The sequence below is a fragment of the Rattus norvegicus genome, chromosome 11, assembly GCF_021556685.1.
Source record: "Rattus norvegicus strain SHRSP/BbbUtx chromosome 11, alternate assembly SHRSP_T2T, whole genome shotgun sequence".
Lineage (NCBI taxonomy): Eukaryota > Metazoa > Chordata > Mammalia > Rodentia > Muridae > Rattus > Rattus norvegicus.
Genome location: NC_141544.1, coordinates 50811049 through 50828924, shown reverse-complemented (window position 1 = coordinate 50828924; position 17876 = coordinate 50811049). Strand labels below are relative to the sequence as shown.

At 49.2% G+C, this 17876-nt stretch overlaps 1 protein-coding gene across 22 annotated transcripts in view; it reads left to right on the top strand.

Annotated features, from left to right (window-relative positions):
- Nucleotides 1–17012, top strand: part of Prdm15 (PR/SET domain 15) — a 57632-nt gene extending 40620 nt beyond the window's left edge. For 20 of the 22 annotated variants that reach the window (XM_087576359.1, XM_087576358.1, XM_087576356.1 and 17 more), the window contains 11 exons: nt 412–543; nt 1367–1501; nt 1977–2140; nt 2833–2912; nt 3208–3327; nt 5330–5461; nt 9254–9337; nt 9679–9854; nt 11069–11149; nt 12786–12995; nt 13888–17012. In XM_087576359.1, the coding sequence (XP_087432485.1) occupies nt 412–543; nt 1367–1501; nt 1977–2140; nt 2833–2912; nt 3208–3327; nt 5330–5461; nt 9254–9337; nt 9679–9854; nt 11069–11149; nt 12786–12995; nt 13888–14364 (1791 nt within the window). In that variant the 3' untranslated portion in view covers nt 14365–17012. The remainder of the gene's footprint in view (nt 1–411; nt 544–1366; nt 1502–1976; nt 2141–2832; nt 2913–3207; nt 3328–5329; nt 5462–9253; nt 9338–9678; nt 9855–11068; nt 11150–12785; nt 12996–13887) is intronic. The other 2 variants (XR_015632786.1, XR_015632785.1) reach the window with 1 other exon arrangement.
- Nucleotides 17013–17876: the final 864 nt, after the last annotated feature.

Below are 17876 nucleotides of genomic sequence, written 5' to 3'. Positions count from 1 at the left end.
TTTGGCTGCAAAGTGGCTCCCAGAGGACTAGTGTGGACATAGGAGTAAATCTGCATCCGTTCTCTGGGCTGAAATAGAAAGCAACATGAAGCAGTATTCAAACTGAGTTGAGTGTCTTCTTTGGTGTCTTTTTGAGAACATTGTAGGTATATCTATCTGCATGGCTCCTCAGTAGGCGCTGTACCAGTGAGCTGCTTAACTCCGCATGAGCACTCTGCTGTACCACCATTGCAGCAGAGACTGGAACCAATGTGTCCTCTATTGTGGTGTGAGTGGACGTCTCAATCACCATAAGTCTAGAACTTACCATGTATTCTAAGTCTGGAGGTAGCTTGTCCTGTGGGCCATAGGAACCAGCTCATGTGTATGTCCAATAACTTAGCCCTCACTGCACTGGCTCCCTGTCCCTAGGTGTTCTCTTGCCGGAGCAACATGAACAAGCACCTGCTGACCCACGGTGACAAGAAGTACACCTGCGAGATCTGTGGGCGCAAGTTCTTCCGAGTGGACGTACTCAGGGACCACATTCATGTCCACTTCAAGGTGCGGGGCCCATACAGGTGGCACTTGGGGACCCGGCCCACCCTGGGGCAGGATCTCTTAGCACATAGATGAGGCACTCACCAGCAGCAGACTGTATTTCACAGCTGTGGAGCTGAAAGTTCAAGACGAAGGTGCTGGAAAGTTCACTGTCTATTGAAGGCGTCCTCGTTCATCCATCACTCTCTTGCTGTGTCCTCACAGGCTGGAGGGATGAGACTATCTTTGGAATCTTCCTTTTAAAGGCTATAATCCGACTTATGGGTGTCAAAACCTGTCATTCCCCAGAGGCCCTGCTTCCTCACACTGTCACCTTGGGGATGAAATTTTAACACATGGGCACTAGCTGGCTCTTCATCAGACGTACACTAGCACACCTGCTTGTCCAACTGTAGGGCCTGAACAGAGATTCTCCTTGTGTGGGGCCTGACAATTCCTCTTACCTGGGCCTTTCCCTGAACAATGGATGTAAGGAGGGTGGCAGTTTGCTGCCTCCCTGCATTAGGGAAAAGATGAGCAGTGCAGGACCCCCAGGTTGTTGAGAACTGGAGATGAGGACAGGTGGGAGAAGTACCTGTCTGAGTCAAAGGCCTAGTACAAAGTAAGCCTAGTCCAGAGCAGTGCTGCAGCAGTCTGGGCTGTCCTCCAGGACTTTGCCTGGGCAGAGCAGGATTTTGGGTGACTCTGAGAGCTGGTGAATGGCCAGGCCCAGTACCATCCATAGGGACACAGGTATAGCTCGCTAGGCAAACAACTGATTCCCTGAAAGTAATGACCAGCGTACCAGTTCACTGTGTTAGAGACCGGGTTTGTGGCTCTTCTGCAGGACATCGCGCTGATGGATGACCACCAGCGGGAGGAGTTCATTGGCAAGATTGGGATCTCCTCAGAGGAGAACGATGACAACTCTGATGAGAGTGCAGATTCTGAGCCACACAAGTACAGCTGCAAGAGGTGCCAGGTACTGCACACCCTGCCCCAGGCACGGCTTCCGGGGAGGAATCTGACCATGGAGTACAGGGAACTCAGCACTGTTTTGTACAATTTTCTCCACTAAAGAAGCTTGTCCCATATCACCTGAGCTTAGGGATGGTAACTGTGGGCCCCACACCCATCAGAACCCACTTGTGGTTTGGCACACAGGGCCAGTACCTAAGTAGCCTCACTGGTCCCTCTCTTGGTCCAGCCAGCCTGAAACTGATCCATGCTACACACGGCAGGGCGCATGCTTACAGGGAGGACGACTGAGCTCCAAGCAGTCTGTGGCCTGAGTTTCCATGTCTTCTGTTAAACATTCAGCTTCTGTGCAGATCCCGCCCCAGCCCCCTCCCTGGCATGAGTAACGACCCTCCCGGGGTGTCTGGCTGATACAAGTGTAGGTAGTAAAGATGCCCAGGATGCCGAGGGTCAGCAGCCTCCACCCTGTGCCCTTACAGCTCACTTTCGGCCGTGGGAAGGAATACCTGAAGCACATCATGGAGGTTCACAAGGAGAAGGGCCATGGCTGCAGCATCTGCCACCGACGCTTTGCACTCAAGGCTACTTACCACGCCCACATGGTCATCCACCGAGAGAACCTGCCTGACCCCAACGTGCAGAAGTAAGACTCTGTGCGGAAGAGGGAGACGGCAAAGCCGCAGTGCTCGGCTTAGCCAATCACCTGGGTCACCTTATGCCAGATATTTGGGGCACCTGCTCTTCCTCTGACCTCCTAGGCCATTTCTCATCCTCATCTTTTTCCTCACAGGATTCTAACAGTAAAGTATGTTGGCCTACTTGACAAGCCAGCACCTTTCCATCCTAAATAGGTTTCACTTATGCTACCCCATGTAAGAAGTCACTCCAGGGCTATGTAGTGAGCGACAGGATGACTGAATTCACCTCTCAGGGTTGCTGTGACCAAGCACCTCATACTTCCTAGTCCTAGCAAGAGTCTCATATCAAGTATCTCGGGGTTCCCCTAAACTCCTTGACTAGCGCATGGCATCGTCTGTGTTCTCGTGCTCAGCCTTCTGTACATGTCCATCTCTTGTTTCTTCCTCTTAAGGATTCTGTCTCCACATACAGCCACATCCTTATCTAGGACTTCAACAGCAATTGGAGGGACACAATTCAGCCCATTACAGAAGCTGAGATCATAACACCTTTTTGCCTCACCTCCATTGATAAAGGAGCTCCCATAGCTTTTCATAGCGAGGACCCCTCATGGCAGCTAAGGCCCTCACAGTGGGTGAGCCCTCAGGGGATGAGCCCTGCGGCTGTGGAGCTCCTGCGCGTTGCCTCTACTTTCAGGTACATTCACCCCTGCGAGATCTGTGGGCGGATCTTCAACAGCATCGGGAACTTGGAGCGCCACAAACTCATCCACACAGGTAACACGCTCCTGCAGTGATGTTTGGTGCCAGCCCACCTGCCCCTGCACCAGGATTGCTTCACCACTCCCCCTGGCTCCGTGTACACAGCACATCTTCTGCAGCTCTCATCCTGGCTTCCCTGCCACTTGCAGCACATCCTTCTGATCTACCTGTGTCCACTCCAGTCCTCAGGGCCTTCTCATGCCAAAGACTCCCGTAGAATATGTCTGAAAGGCAGCCCGCGTGTGCCTCTTGCTGAGACCTCTTTCTATCGGGGGCGAAGGCTTTCAGGCACTGCTGTGTTTGTTTACAGGTGTGAAAAGCCATGCCTGTGAGCAGTGTGGAAAGTCCTTTGCCAGGAAGGACATGCTGAAAGAGCACATGCGTGTGCATGACAACATCCGGGAGTACCTGTGTGCCGAATGCGGGAAAGGTGGGTGTGCCTGGAGCACCAGAAGGTCTCTGCGAGCCACAGGGTGTCCCTGGAGTTATGGGACACCCCAAGCCACTAGAGCATATTCAGCCTTGCACTCAGCTTGCTTATGATCATAATTCTAGACCTGAGCATAGATGTAGTCTGTGCCTTCACCTGGGGGGTGGGGTGGGGATGCTAGGAATCATGAGAGTCTCTTTGGCAAAGGAGGTCCAGGGTCCCAGGTACAGGAATCTTTCTCAAAATCACATCACTTACCACAAAATCATCCACAAGATATCTGTATGGCTTGCAAGAACAGCTGGATGTTCCAAGTTGATGATGATCTATTGTTTAAGATAGGGTCTCTGTAGCCCAGGCTGGCTTCCTGCTCCATGTGTAGCCAAGGATGACCTTGAGTACAACCTCTCTCCTCAAGCCCCTTTTTGCCTGGTTCTCCCTAGCTTTCCCTTCTCACCACATACTGTGTGGGTTCTCTCATCCCCCAGTCTCACGTAGAAGAGAAGCCCTGTGAGACCAGGGAGCTCTGTCTGGCATATCACTTAGTCTCCAGTCCTGGCATACACAAGTCAGCATAGTAGTTATGAGAATGAATGAATGAATGAATGAATGAGACCATGAGTAGGTGTTGGGACTGTGGGGGTAAGGTTTGTATCAGCTGACTGCAGTCCTTTGCAAAACAGGCAGACAAGCAGTGGCAGAGGGCAATACTGGTGCTACTGTTTGAGCAGAGCCTGATGTGGAGACGGCCCAAGAGGGATTAAGAAGAGTTACCTAAAGAATAGTCTGATGGGTGGCCAGGGTTTGGCTGAATCTCTCATCACCTGTGGTTTTTGTCCTTGGGCAGTGGGAGATATATGACATTTTTAATATGAAGATTGGGCAGAGGTGGGAATTAAGGTAAAATTGATCTTCCATAGTCAGAAAGGCCTGACACGTAGCCAGGGACTGGCAGCTGAGAGACACAGGGTGGAACTCATGTGCCCTCTGCTGGCTCTGGTTTGACAGGCCCTGTGTCCGAGCTGGGTTGCCTGAAGGCTCTCCACAGGGAGAGGCAGGTGAAGATGAGTAGTGACAAAATGGGACTGGGTGAGCTGTCGTCCAACTGAGCTTGGAGCTGAGAGGGGGCTTTGGGCACACTGCTCCACTCAGTATGACACCACTGCTGGCTTGTCTGCTGGAGGGTTGAAGGACTGCACTCTGCCTGCCCTGGTGTGTGAGCGCTCTGGGTGTACTGCGCTGCCAGTGACCACTGCTGTTCACCCAACGGGGTCGTGGCTGATGAGGGTGCTTCACCCGTTCCTCATCATCAGCCTGAAGTCAGTGTGATTTTGAGTTGTTTCAGTGCCTAAGATTGGCTGCAATAAGTTAAATTTTTCTGTCTGGCAAGATGGCTTGGTGGGTAAAGGTGCTCCGACACAGGTATAATGACTGATCCCCGAACCCTGCAGGGTCGCAAGAACTGACTGGAGAATTGCTCTCCGACCTTGATAGTGTGCACGTACATGTATGCACGTGTACACACACACACACACACACACACACGCACACACACACACTTTCAAGACAGGGATTCTCTGTGTAGTCTTGGCTATACTAGAATTTACTCTTTAGGTCAGGCTGGGTTCAAACTCAGAGATCCAACTGCCTTTGCCTTCTGAGTGCTGGGATTAAAGGCATAACTACCACTGCCCAGCTAAAAATAGAGTGGCTTTTTTTTTTAAATGTAGGTCTAGTGTCCTCATTTATGTCATCAAGATAGACTTCCTACATCACTTCAGGTGCTGTTGTCAGCACAAGTGGCAACGTTGTGGACTCTGCGTTTGGTGGAATAGGACTCTCTGAGATAAGGCCACAGCCTATTTGTCCCCTGCCTACTCTGTGTCTGTGGATATTGTGCCCACTGGGTTCAGACGGGTGCTTCAGGGGAGTGGAACGAGAGGCAAATGCCCTGGGTCAAGCTCTGGGGAGTGTGGCGCTCATACTGATCTGCTCCCTGCAGGTATGAAGACCAAGCATGCACTACGCCACCATATGAAGCTGCACAAAGGCATCAAGGAGTATGAGTGCAAGGAATGTCACCGCAAGTTTGCACAGAAGGTCAACATGCTCAAGCACTACAAACGGCATACAGGTGTCCCAACTCTTCAAAACCACATGGCCCCAGAGCTAGTAGTGATACAGCGCTTTCCTCTGGGCTTTCTCTCTCTGTTCCTAGCCCAGGCTTGCTTACTGTGCTGGCTGTTGTGGGATGAGACTGTGCACCTCGGAGCTCCCTTACTTCATGAGCACTGTGACCCTGTATACAAGTAGAACCCCATTGTAAACGTCTGCGCCAGGCATGCTTTTAAAGGTTTGCCGAAGGTCTCTGGCTGGACCCCAGGAAATCGTAGCCACACTGGGGCACTCCGTTTCTGCAAAGGATCACACACCTATCCCATCATCACTAGTTGTGACATCTTTATTTCCATATCTTTTTAGTGTTTCTCTCCCCACTCCCACTCTGTAGCCCAGGCTGTCCTGAAACCCACTCTGGAGACCAGGCTGGCCTCCCACTCACAGAGATCAGTCTGCCTCCTCCCCTGCCTCCCCTGCTTCCGCCTCTGCCTCCTCCCCTGCCTCTCCTGCCTCCGCCTCCGCCTCTCCCTCTGCCCCTCCGCCTCCGCCTCCGCCTCCGCCTCCTCTGCCCCTCTGCCCCTGCCTCTGCCCCTGCCCCTGCCCCCGCCTCCTGAGTGCCACCACACCCCCACCCCCACCCCTGGCATGTTTTTATTTTAATAATAGCCGTTCTAACTACGGTGAGCTGGCTCCTCATTGGAGTGGTGGTTTTCATGTCCTTGGTAGCTGATGATAGTATTTTTCCTATATCTGTCTATTATAATAACTTCTGGTTTTTAGCTCGGATTGCTTGTTTCTAAAATGTTGGCTTGTTCATATGAACTGTTGACATATGACTGTTGTCATATGTCAAATGTGTTTTCTCACTCTGTCCATTGTCTCCTCACTCTGAGCTGTTTCCTTTGCTCTGGAGAAGTTTCATGGTGTGATGTACAGTTTTGCTTTTGTTTCCTGGGCTTTAGGGCTCATCTCAGATAGCATTGTTGTACCGATGTCTTGAAATGTTTCTCCTAAGTTCTCTTTTAGGTATTATATTTAGTCTTTGATCCATTCTGAGTTGGTTTTTTTAAAGAGGTTAGAGTCGGGGCTGGAGAGATGGCTCAGTGGTTAAGAGCACTGACTGCTCTTCCAGAGGTCCTGAGTTCAAATCCCAGCAACCACATGGTGGCTCACAACCATCTGTAATGGGATCCAATGCCATTCTGGGGTGTCTGAAGACAGTGACAGTGTACTCACATATAATTAAATAAATAAATCTTTAAAGAGGTTAGAGTCAAGTTTGCAGCTTCTGCAGGTGGTCATCCATTTTTCCTGGCGGAGTTGTTGAGAGCCACTTGGCTCTACATGCATGGCTTAGTCTTGTGGTCTATTTCGTAGATTCGTGTGCTTGTTTCTAATGCTAGAACCATCATGGTTTTGTACTTAGGACCCTATAGTGTCTTCAAACAAAGGAACTGGTACCTGCAGCTCTTTCTGTTTCGTTCCAGGTCATTTCTGTAATTTCTGCCAGGCTTTCATTCAAACTTCGGGATTGTTTTTCTGATTCTGTAAAGAAGTCTTTGGTGTAAATCCCTGGGTCGAGTGAACATTTTGACAGTATTCATTCTCGCAGTCTATGAGCGTGAAGCGCCTCTGCAGTGTTTGGTGCCGCAGTCTATGAGCGTGAAGCACCTCTGCAGTGTTTGGTGCCGCAGTCTGTGAGCGTGAAGCACCTCTGCAGTGTTTGGTGCTGCAGTCTGTGAGCGTGAAGCACCTCTGCAGTGTTTGGTGCCGCAGTGGTTTTTGTCATGCTTACAATTGTCACTGGAGGAACATTTCACTGATTTCATGATATCCTAGGTATTTGTTTCTTTGTAGCTATTGTGTAATTGCTTTCATGAGTTTTAATTTAAAATGCAGTTTAAGGCACAAGGTGGTGGTGCAAACTGTTAATCCCAGCACGCAGGAGGCAGAGACAGGCAGATCTCTGTGAGTTTGAGGTCAGCCTGGTCTACAGGGTGAGTGCATTTCAGGACAACCAAGACCACAGAGAGAAACCTTGTCTCAAAAAATCAAAAAACAAAAAAAATAGAGTATACTTTAATGAAAAGACTTCCTTTTAAATAAAAGTGGCTTGTGTTTTGTAGTCTGAAGCGGTGGTGGCATCACGCTTTACAGCCTGCTCCCCAGGCTTCAGCTACCTCGGTGCACGGGAGGCACACGCTCTCTCTGCTGGAAGGCCGGGCTGCAGCCTCGGGCTGGGCTCCTAACTGCTTTAAGTTTACTGTTACCTGGAGGGATCTTGTGACTTTGAGGGATGTGCTGGTTCACTAGCCCTAGTGTCTTTGTCTCTTTCCCCAGTAGTTTGTGTGTGTGCGATGAGAGACTCCATGCCTTTGTCACGCTCTGGTGTGTCTGAAGACTTGAGCACAGAGTCCCTGTCCTGAATACGGTATTCTTCTCTTTAACAGAATTCACTAAGTGTCCAGCCTGAATTTCCCTGACTCTCAGGAATTTTCTTTTTTATCTTATGTGTATTTACTGTACAAAATGACCGGCTTCGTAATATCTTTATAGATGCAGATGATGTATGTTTTTGTGATTTCTTCCCCAGCAGATATGCATTATTGATGTATAATTTTTATTTCAAGAGGTTGGCCTTGAACTCCTTCTGTAACTAAAGATGATCTGGAACTATTGATCCCCTGTCTCTGCTGTCTGAGGTGTGCACTGCTGCCCCTGGTTTGTGCAGTGCACAGGATCAGACCCAGGAGCTTTGTGACGCAGATGAGCACTCAGCCCACAGGGCCACGTCTTTACCTTCAATTCTTTGCGTGTACATTCGTGTGCTGTCTTTTCGTGTTGCGTAATTCTCCTCATTATCAGTTCAGAAGATCTTAGGGCGTCTTCAGGCTTTCCCACATGGAGACATGCTGTGTACATGTGGGACAATTTGATTTCCACTCTTCCTGCATTTTTGTTTTTTGTTTCTTTCTTGCGTAATCGCTGTGCTAAAACCTGAGGTGCTGTCTTGGCAGACAAGCATGGGAACCAATACCCTGTCTCCTTTCAGACTGTAGTAGAGCCTACTTCACTGTCTCCCTTTTGGTCCAATGCTGGCTGTGGATTTGCCATGCATAACCTCGTGCTGCGGTATGACCCTTCTGCACCTGCTCTATCAGTGTTTTATTTTGAAAGGACATTTGATTTTATCACATACTTCTTCTGCATTGACTGAGAGATGATCGTGAGATTTTTTTGGGCCTTCGTCCTGTTGATGGATCATAGCACATTTGTCAATTTGCATAGATTGAGTTGTCCTTGCATCCTGGGATGATTCTGCTTGATCATGCTTGTCTCGGAGGTGTGCTGGTCAGTAGTGAAAAGTCCCTGGTTCTTCATGTGTCCACAGAAGCTCTGCTGTCTGTCATGGAGACGTTCCCGCTCCTGCCTTGGGTCCTGGCTTTCTGTTGATGTTTAGTCTCTTACTGTGTGTCTCAGAAGCTACCCAAGGCTTTTTGAGGCTAAGTAGAGGTATAGGTAAATTACCCTGCTTAGAGAAATTGTTGCTGTCTTCACCTTGGATTCTCCTCTCTACATCTATGTTTTCAGGCCTTCACAAATCTCATCATTTTAAAAAATATGAATAAAGGCCTAATATGAGGCCAACAGTTTTCTGGGTAAATTTTGAAATACTGATTTTTTGACAATTTACCATTACCCTGAAGTACTATAAATCCCGAAGCATGAAGAGACTGAGATATCCTCTGTGTATACTTACACCAAAAACTCACTAAGCTTGTGATATCGAACATGATTTTTCCTGCAGGAATTAAAGACTTCATGTGTGAGTTATGTGGGAAGACATTCAGTGAGAGGAATACAATGGAGACACACAAGCTCATCCACACAGGTAACTTGAGTCTCAAGGCTGGTCCAGACTGTGCAAGTTTGCAGAGATGAGAACACCTGCTCTATTTCATAAACACTGGCAGAATAGGACTGTCGAGGTTTAATGCCGCTTCTTGGCCTCTAAGTCCCATTGTGCCTTTCCAGTGTCCATTCTTCAAGGACCATGAGCAGTTGTTGCTGCTAGTCTTGGGCCAGGGGAATCCTGCTGGTCTGCCCAGGTGATGGCTCTCTCGAGAGGAAGAGACGTTATGGTAGATGCTTGGCTTGGAAGATGAGTGAAGCATTAGTAGCTCTCTGTCAACTGGCATTTCTCTTTTCTACCCCATTTACGTGTGTGAGAAGTAGGCAAGCAGTGGACTTGTTCCGTGTGTGACAAGAAGTACGTCACGGAGTACATGCTTCAGAAACACGTACAGCTCACCCATGACAAGGTGGAAGCACAGAGCTGCCAGCTGTGTGGCACCAAGGTGTCCACCCGGGCCTCCATGAGCAGACACATGCGGCGCAAGCACCCCGAGGTTAGCCTGGTGGGGACCCACTCCCAAATCTCCACAGCATGTCCTGGCCCTGCCGTGGGCTGGGGGTGCCTGCTCTGCTTGAGACACCTCTGTCCTGGTGCAGTGTGAGCCTAAGGTACAGCCCCAATCTCAACGTCCCTGAATCATGTCATTGTTTTCCTGAGACAGGAGCTTGTGCAGCCCAGACCAGCCTAGAACGCACTATGTATATGAGGATGACTTTGAGCTTCTGATCCTCTTACTTCCAATTCCCCAAGTGCTGGGATTGCAGACGTGCACCTTACCACCCAGTTTCATGTGGTGCTGAGCCTTGAGCCCAGGGCTTCATGCACGCTAGGAAAGCACTCAGTCAACTTGGCCCCAGCCCAACCACCTTCGTTTCACAACGAAGCCAGATAAAGTTACACTTTTGCTCTCTTCTGCTGAGCACCAGATAGAAGGGCTGTTGGCGTGAGGTCAGATGTGCAGTCTTCCCCTCAGCCTTGCAGTTTCCCTACCCCTGGTTTCTTTGGCAGCTCACCTTTCATATGCCTCCCTGGGTATTCATTTTCTTTCCTGTGCTGTGTCTGTTGCCTTACATAGGACTTAGTTCCCACTTAGGACATAAGTAGTGAGTGTAAGCAGCTGACCAGAGTATTGTTCACCATTGACAGGACAGCGGGGTTGTTGGGAGGCCGTGTGGCTCATGGGAGAGGTCACGGTGTGAGTGTCGCATGCTAAGCACCCTCTTGATCAGGGTTAATAAAGGAAAGGTAGGACTAGGCCCTCACTTTGTCACAAAGCTGGCATGCATGTAGCTGCGTGTATTATGTGAAGAGTATAGTGTTTGGCCCATAGAAGCCACCTTTTAGAGATTCCTTGTAGGACAAGCTTCTTGCTCTGTCTTAGCTCACTCAGCTCCCTGTGGTGACATAGGGTACACCCACTGACAGACAGCACATGTCATGGAGGCCATAGAAGGAGGAAGTTGTCCCCACCAGGTCAGATAACACTGCATGGGGGTCAGAGGACAGGGCTGGGGATGCCCTAGAGAGCATTCTAGAAATAGTTTCAGTCAGTCCTGAGCCTGGCAGTCAGAAGCAGGGGTGAGTTTGTCGGCAGCCAGTCTCCTATAGCAGTGGACCTTGCACAGCGAGTTTGGACTCCTCCTGCATCATCAGGGCAGCCATTGGGTGGCACAACAACCCTACCCTGCTGTTTTCTGCCCCTTGCAGGTCCTCGCTGTTCGGATTGACGATCTGGACCACCTCCCCGAGACCACCACCATCGATGCATCCTCCATCGGCATTGTCCAGGTAAGCACACACATCTGCAGGGCTGGAGTGTGAGGGGAGCAGAACTCAACTTACCAAGTGGACCCTGAAGGAACAGGCCTCAAATAGGAGCAGGCCCCAGACACACCGACCCCCTTGACCATGACGTACAGCAGCATAGGCTCACTGGGATTCGATTGTCCTCCTTCCCAGAGCCTTAAGAGAATATATCTTGGTTTGTTGTCGTGGCTATGAATTCAGATGTTCAGATGTTCAGTGCATGCATCTTAGGAAAACAGGAAGTTTGGGGGGCAGGAGAAATGGCTCAGTGCCTAGGAACACTTGTTGCTCTTTCAAAGGACTAGGCTCAGTTCCAGCAACTGCACGATGGCTCAGTTATTCGTAACTCTAGTTCTAGGACTCCAGCACTATTCTTCAGACATCTGTGGGCACAAAGGCACATACATGGTGCATATACGTGGCACACGTACGTATATGCAAGCAACACTCACATGAAACAAACGGGTTGGGAATTTAGCTCAGTTGTGAGTGCTTACTTAGCAAGTGCAAGGCCCTGGGTTCAGTCCTCAACTCTGAAAAAAAGAAAAAAGAACACATAAAACAAACCTAAAAATTGTTTTAAAATTGATCATTTTTAGGAATTTTATTATGATTATTAAACTTAACCATATTAGGCAAACCTAGAATTTTCTTTTCTTTTTAGACAGGGGCCTCACTGTGTGTGCTTGGCTAGCCTAGAACAATATATAGACCACATTGGCTTTGAAGCCCACTGAGTTCCTCCTGCCTCTGCCTCCCCAGGGCTGGAATTAGAAGTGTACACCACCACACCTGGCCAAACCTAGATTTTAAAGGAAATTTTACTCAATACTTTTTTTTTTGAAGCAGGATCTCATGCTATTCAGGTTGATCTTGAGCCTGCTATGTAGCCAAGGCTAGCCATGAACTCCTAGTCCTCCTGCCTTTACTACTCAAGTACTAAAATCCCAGATGTGTACCATAATGCTTGGATATACTCAGTATTTTTATGACAATTTTATTTTTAATCATAAAGAGAGTATTACACTGTCAGTGTTTAAGTCTGTACCCGAGTGCTTTGATTTGTGCTAATGGGTGCCTCATGAGTTCAGGTGTCCATGGCTTACGGAATGAATGGGTTAGAATCCACACCTAGCCCTGCTGTGAGCCATTTATGTGCCTGACAGTTCATAGGTGATGGTGGGAAAGAAAGTTTCTCCAACACCATACTTTGGCCAGCTGCTGGTGGGTCTGTCTACCCTAAGGAAGACAGAGTAGGACCACCCTGCCCCTGCCCTCCAGCTATGCTGGTCACAGGCCATCTTGCCAGCACTCTCAGAGCTGTGTAAGCAAAGGAATAAGGCTGCACAGAAAGCAGCAGAAAAAGTCTGCAGAGTTTTAGTCAAACATTTACATCCAGTGTTCCTGCTGTGGGTGGTGGCTCACAAGGACTTCCCTTGATCTGAGTTCCCCAGGAGGGAAATAGTTCTCCTTTCAAGATGTTTCTCTGTGAACACAAAGCCACGTCCTATGACAGCTTGATGCCCTGTGACTGTGTCTAAGGCAGTACACGCTGCCCTGGCCCCCATCCAGATGCGACCCACTGCCCTGGTGGGTTCTGACACCAATCTCCTCACAGCCTGCACTGGGCCTAGAGCAGGAGGAACTGGCAGAAGGTAAGCATGGAAAGGCTGCCAAACGCAGCCACAAGAGAAAGCAGAAGCCAGAGGAAGAGGCAGGGGCCGCAGTGCCTGAGGACACCACCTTCAGCGAATACCCCGAGAAGGAGCCAGAGTTCACAGGCAGTGTGGGTGACGAGACAAACTCTGCCGTACAGAGCATCCAGCAGGTTGGTTGATGCCTTTGTTTCTATCCGGTGACAGCTGCCTCTGCAGGGGAAGCTCCTCTGGACTTGAGTCCTATTATGTGTCCACAGGGGTGTGTCCACAGGGGTTCCAACTCTCACCCTCATGCAAACCATGCCAAGCATGACCTCCAGATCACACATGTCATTTTTAATAACAGTGTGACACAATGAAACACTGAAATAATACCATTCCCAATTGGGTGCCCTAACAGCCCTGCCAAGAAGAACCTGGACAGCTGCCAGCCACTGAGCTGGCTTCTCTGGGCAGTCTCTTCTTTGCTTAGTCTATATCACTTGACTTTGAAACCCCATGTCTGTAAGCGTGTCTCATTTTTGGAGATGATGATTCTGCAGTAAACCTGCATGCATCTATCTGCCTTTCAGCACTAGGTATGAGGAAGCTGCAGCTGTGGCTGCCATTGAGACAGGCAAATCAGGGGGTGGATGAAAAGAAAGGGTTGGCTTCCTCCTTTTCATATTTGCTCTCTGGGGCACATGCTTCTGTGTGTGTGTGTGTGCGCGCGCGCACACACACACAAGACACAGAGTGAGTAAGAAATTGGGGATAGCATATTCAGGGCCTCTTGAATCAGTGGTGAGCACTTTACTGTCTTCCCCAGCTCTAAGCATGATTCATCCGTTTGATGTTTGCTTGATTTTCCATTCCTGCATTACCCCTGAGGATTATCCATATTTCCTTCCTCTCTTCCACTGGTGTAATTCCCCAAGGACACTGGGCTCTGCTTTCCCCAGCGGAGGCCTTGCTCCTTGGCCTGAGCATGCAACTTTAGCACAGATTGTGGGTGCTGTGGGAGGTTCTCTCTCCTTCTTGTAGAAGCAATTCATTATTTCTTTCTCCATGTGACTCTTACAGGTGGTGGTGACCCTAGGGGACCCCAATGTGACTGCTCCATCAAGCTCTGTTGGCCTAACCAACATCACCGTGACCCCCATCACCACTGCAGCTGGAACTCAGTTTACCAATTTACAGCCAGTGGCTGTTGGACATCTTACCAACCCTGAACGCCAGCTACAACTAGATAACTCCATCCTGACTGTGACCTTTGACACTGTCAGTGGCTCCGCCATGTTGCACAACCGTCAAAATGATGTCCAGATCCACCCACAGCCAGAAGCCACAAACCCTCAGTCAGTGGCTCACTTTATCAACCTCACCACCCTGGTAAACTCCATCACACCCTTGGGGAACCAGCTCAGTGAGCAGCACCCACTCACCTGGCGAGCTGTGCCCCAGACAGATGTACTGCAGCCGCCACAGGCCCCTGCAGCCCCGCAGCAGGCGGTGCAACCCCAGGTCCAGAATGAGCAGCAGCAGATGTATAGCTACTGATCTGTGGCTGCAGAACCGGCTGAGCTGCAGCCGGCGGGGGCTCTGAGGTCTTGAGGTGTTTGCTGGATACCAAACAGGGAGGGTGTCCGCATGTCAAGATCACAGAGGTTAGCATCACAGAGTTACCTGTCCGCTTTTGGCAAGCAGGTGCTTCTACCACGTGTTCCCCCAAGGTGGTACAGCCTGGCCAGACCATAAGTGTCACCCTCAGAGGTCTATAATTGTCATGGGGCTCAGGGACACAGGTAGCAGGATCCTAAAAGCAGGAATGATATCCCAAGGACCAGGGAGACTTGCTCTGTTTTCTTTAGCACTCCAGTGAGATACTGAAACATGGCTAGCCTTCTCAGGCAATGCAGACGCAAACCCAGGTTTATCCTTGCTCCTGGATTCTCAAGCAGGGAGAAGTTAAGTAACTCTTCTTCTGAAGTCTCAGTTCATATATCACAGAGCTGTGGCCCGAGGCCTCCTGTAGGAAGTATCTTGAGGCCCCCAGCTCAGGCACAAAAGACATCTTGGGAACATCTATTGATTGATTTTTATAAACAGTCTGTTTTATTTCATAACCACGTTATGTATTATGGCCCTCTTGTGGCGTATTGATTTCTATTATTTTAATATGATAAAGTCGTTTGCACTGTAGGGTGTTGGTCCCTGTCCAGTTGTGCACAGATGCCTTTCGAGAGGCCCCACACAGTTGTGTGCAAAGTGAGCCCTCACGCTTGAATCCCAGTGCTCCTCCAGAGCTATCTCAGGACTCTGCCATCTACACATGTGTCACGGTGCAGCGTAGCCACACCCTGAGTGAAGGATGGGGAGTGAACCCATGTCTTCTTTCTGTGTAAGCCTTAATTCCAAAGGTGGCTGTATCTAAAGACCAATTTCCTATGAAATGGAGAGGTTCAGCTCTACAGGAGAGAAGCGTAGCTAGTGACTTAAGAAACCTGAGAGGTGCTTTCCTGTGGCGGTGAGGGCAGAAGAGGTCATCATGACAGTGGATTTAAACTGGCCACACCCAGCTCTGAGGGGAGCATGGCTAGCACAGACCTGTGCTGTCCCAGTGGCAACAGGCCAGGCTGCCATCATAGGTCCACAGCCCAGCCAGGGACACGGAGAGGCGAGGTGAGGAGAGAGTTTGGTCTCACTCTCATCAGATTTTAATGTCATACAAAAGAAGAACTTAAAGATGAACTTGCCTTACTTTGTCCTTGGTCCCATGTTCCCTGGATGTATTCATATGTGGGCAGCCATCCTGCAGAGATGGCTACTAACCAGCAGTGGACAAGGCAAGTTGCAGTCAGCCTGATGTCAGACAAGATGCCACTTTCTCAATACCTCATTCCAGAGAGCAAGCTTTGAGGATGAGGCTGGAGCTTGTGTTTCACATTTGGAGCATAAGGAGGAGGTGACACTGGAGGACAGGTCTGCAGGTCTACGGTCACCTGGCCACACCCTCTCCACACCCACACAGGCCAGTCCCACCTCTTGGCAGATGGCACGCTGGGAATTCGTGGACGTTTTAATTTATGACAGCTGTTTTTATCTTATTTATGTGTATAATTAACTACTTTGTACACAGTACCCTAATGAAATGAACTGTTTCATTCGGCCTAGGGGTGAACTGTTTTCTAAAATACAGCTTTTGTTCTCCAAATAAAACTATTCCTGGAAGCTGTGGGCAGTTCATAGTTCTACACTGTTTTTTAAAAAAATCCAACCACAATTCCTCTGCCTTTACAGCCTCAGAGATGCCTGAGCTCAGCCCAGATGAGCACTGGGCTCAAGCAGACATCACTAGCGGTTGACTTCTATTCTCTTCCCACTGAAAGAAAGGCCTTTGAAATCACATTTTTATTTTTTAAAGATGTATTTGTGTGCCTACAGCCAGGTCGTCAGATCCTGTTGAAAGACAGAGCTTAGGTTGTACAGTCTCTCCTGCGCCTCTGTGTGCTTAAATATACAGAGGCGTCTGCTTCCTGCTGTTGTAAGCAGGAACTCAGATAAAACCAGCCTTTCTCCCCAAGTGTCTGGGACACACAGTCTCACCAGTCATTGAGACAAAAAGGTTGTTTTAGCATAGTTACAGCTATTCTGCATATAGCAACTGGATAGCAAAACAAAGGCATCTCCACACTCCAGGTGCCCTGCATACATAAACCATTGTTAATTGGTAGGAAGTGTTCAGGAGTTTTGTTTTGTTTTTTTAAATCTGGTCTAAAGTGGGCATAGCTATGTGTCCAGCAAGCCCTGTGACTATGTCTAGGTTCACATAAATAAATGTACCAGACTTTGTTTACACCTTGTGAATGATAATGCTATAGGGTCACATGTCATGACAGGATCAATCTTACAGTTGCAGCCTGGGTTCCATCCTCTGGGACGGTGTTAGCGAGTGATACATTCTCAGGGAAAGGGTCTGTACCAGGTGCCCTCTCCTGTGTCAGGCATGAAAGCCTGCTGGAGAGTGGCCCTTCATGAAAGGCAGAGCTTTCCTCCTCCACACCATTCTCAGTCGGTGTCCAGGCAGAGGCCATGCCCGTGGCCCCCATGGAGTCTGAGGGTTGTGGAAGGCCGTTCTGTAACTCCGGGTGTCTCATGTCACATCTGTGTGTATGGGGGTAAATAAAGGTGCTGTGACCTGTGTCTCACTCGCTGGCCCTCTGCTCTCCTGCCCATGATAGAGTTGTACCTGATAATCTTTGAAAATGGCTCTGGCTCCTGTTACAGGTGATGTCTCATTTCCCCGAAGTCCTGAGGTTTATGTCTGGATCATTTGAAACACTAAGGTACGGAGGTCAGAATTTCCCCGAGAGTTGCAATGTGGGCTTCTTAGTAAAGTTGAGGTCATAGTGGCCACCAGGTAGTCCTTGGCAAAGCTTCTCTGTGGGCCTATGATCTCAGATGGTCCCTTACTTATATTGATCAAATTAAGTGGTGGATCCTAGTTTGTCTCTATGTATTTTATGTTTGTTTTGAGAGAGAGTCTCATATAGCCCAGGCTGGCTTTAGACTCTGAATTTCCAGTCATCTTGTTACTCCCCGGACCCCAACCTACCCGTTTGCACTTCCCAAACTAGAATTATAGGCATGCACTACTGTGTCCAGGTAGGAGTCTTTTTAAAACTGTGAAACACCTTTATTATCAGTTCTCAGAAGAGTTAGCTACCAGGACTACATTTCATGTATTTTAGCATCCAGTAGCAGCTAGCTCTCCTGCTGGTAAAACTTATTTAACCTTAATAGTTAGGGGCCCTTCCTGTGGGTCCAAGCCTCTATTTCCCTCTTTACTCAGCAGACATTGGATGTACCAGTGGGAGAGACGGCGCAGTCCTTTCTCATTTCCACAGCAGATCCACTAGCACCATAATGTACCCCATCATGTCTGCTTTCAGACACTTGATCTGAAGACACCTGACAGGACTTAAAGGAGGGCTTACCTGGGCTCCCTGTTTCAGTTGGTGCAGTCCTTCCTGGCAGGGGAAGTTGGGTACCGGGAACAGCCCTATCTGTAG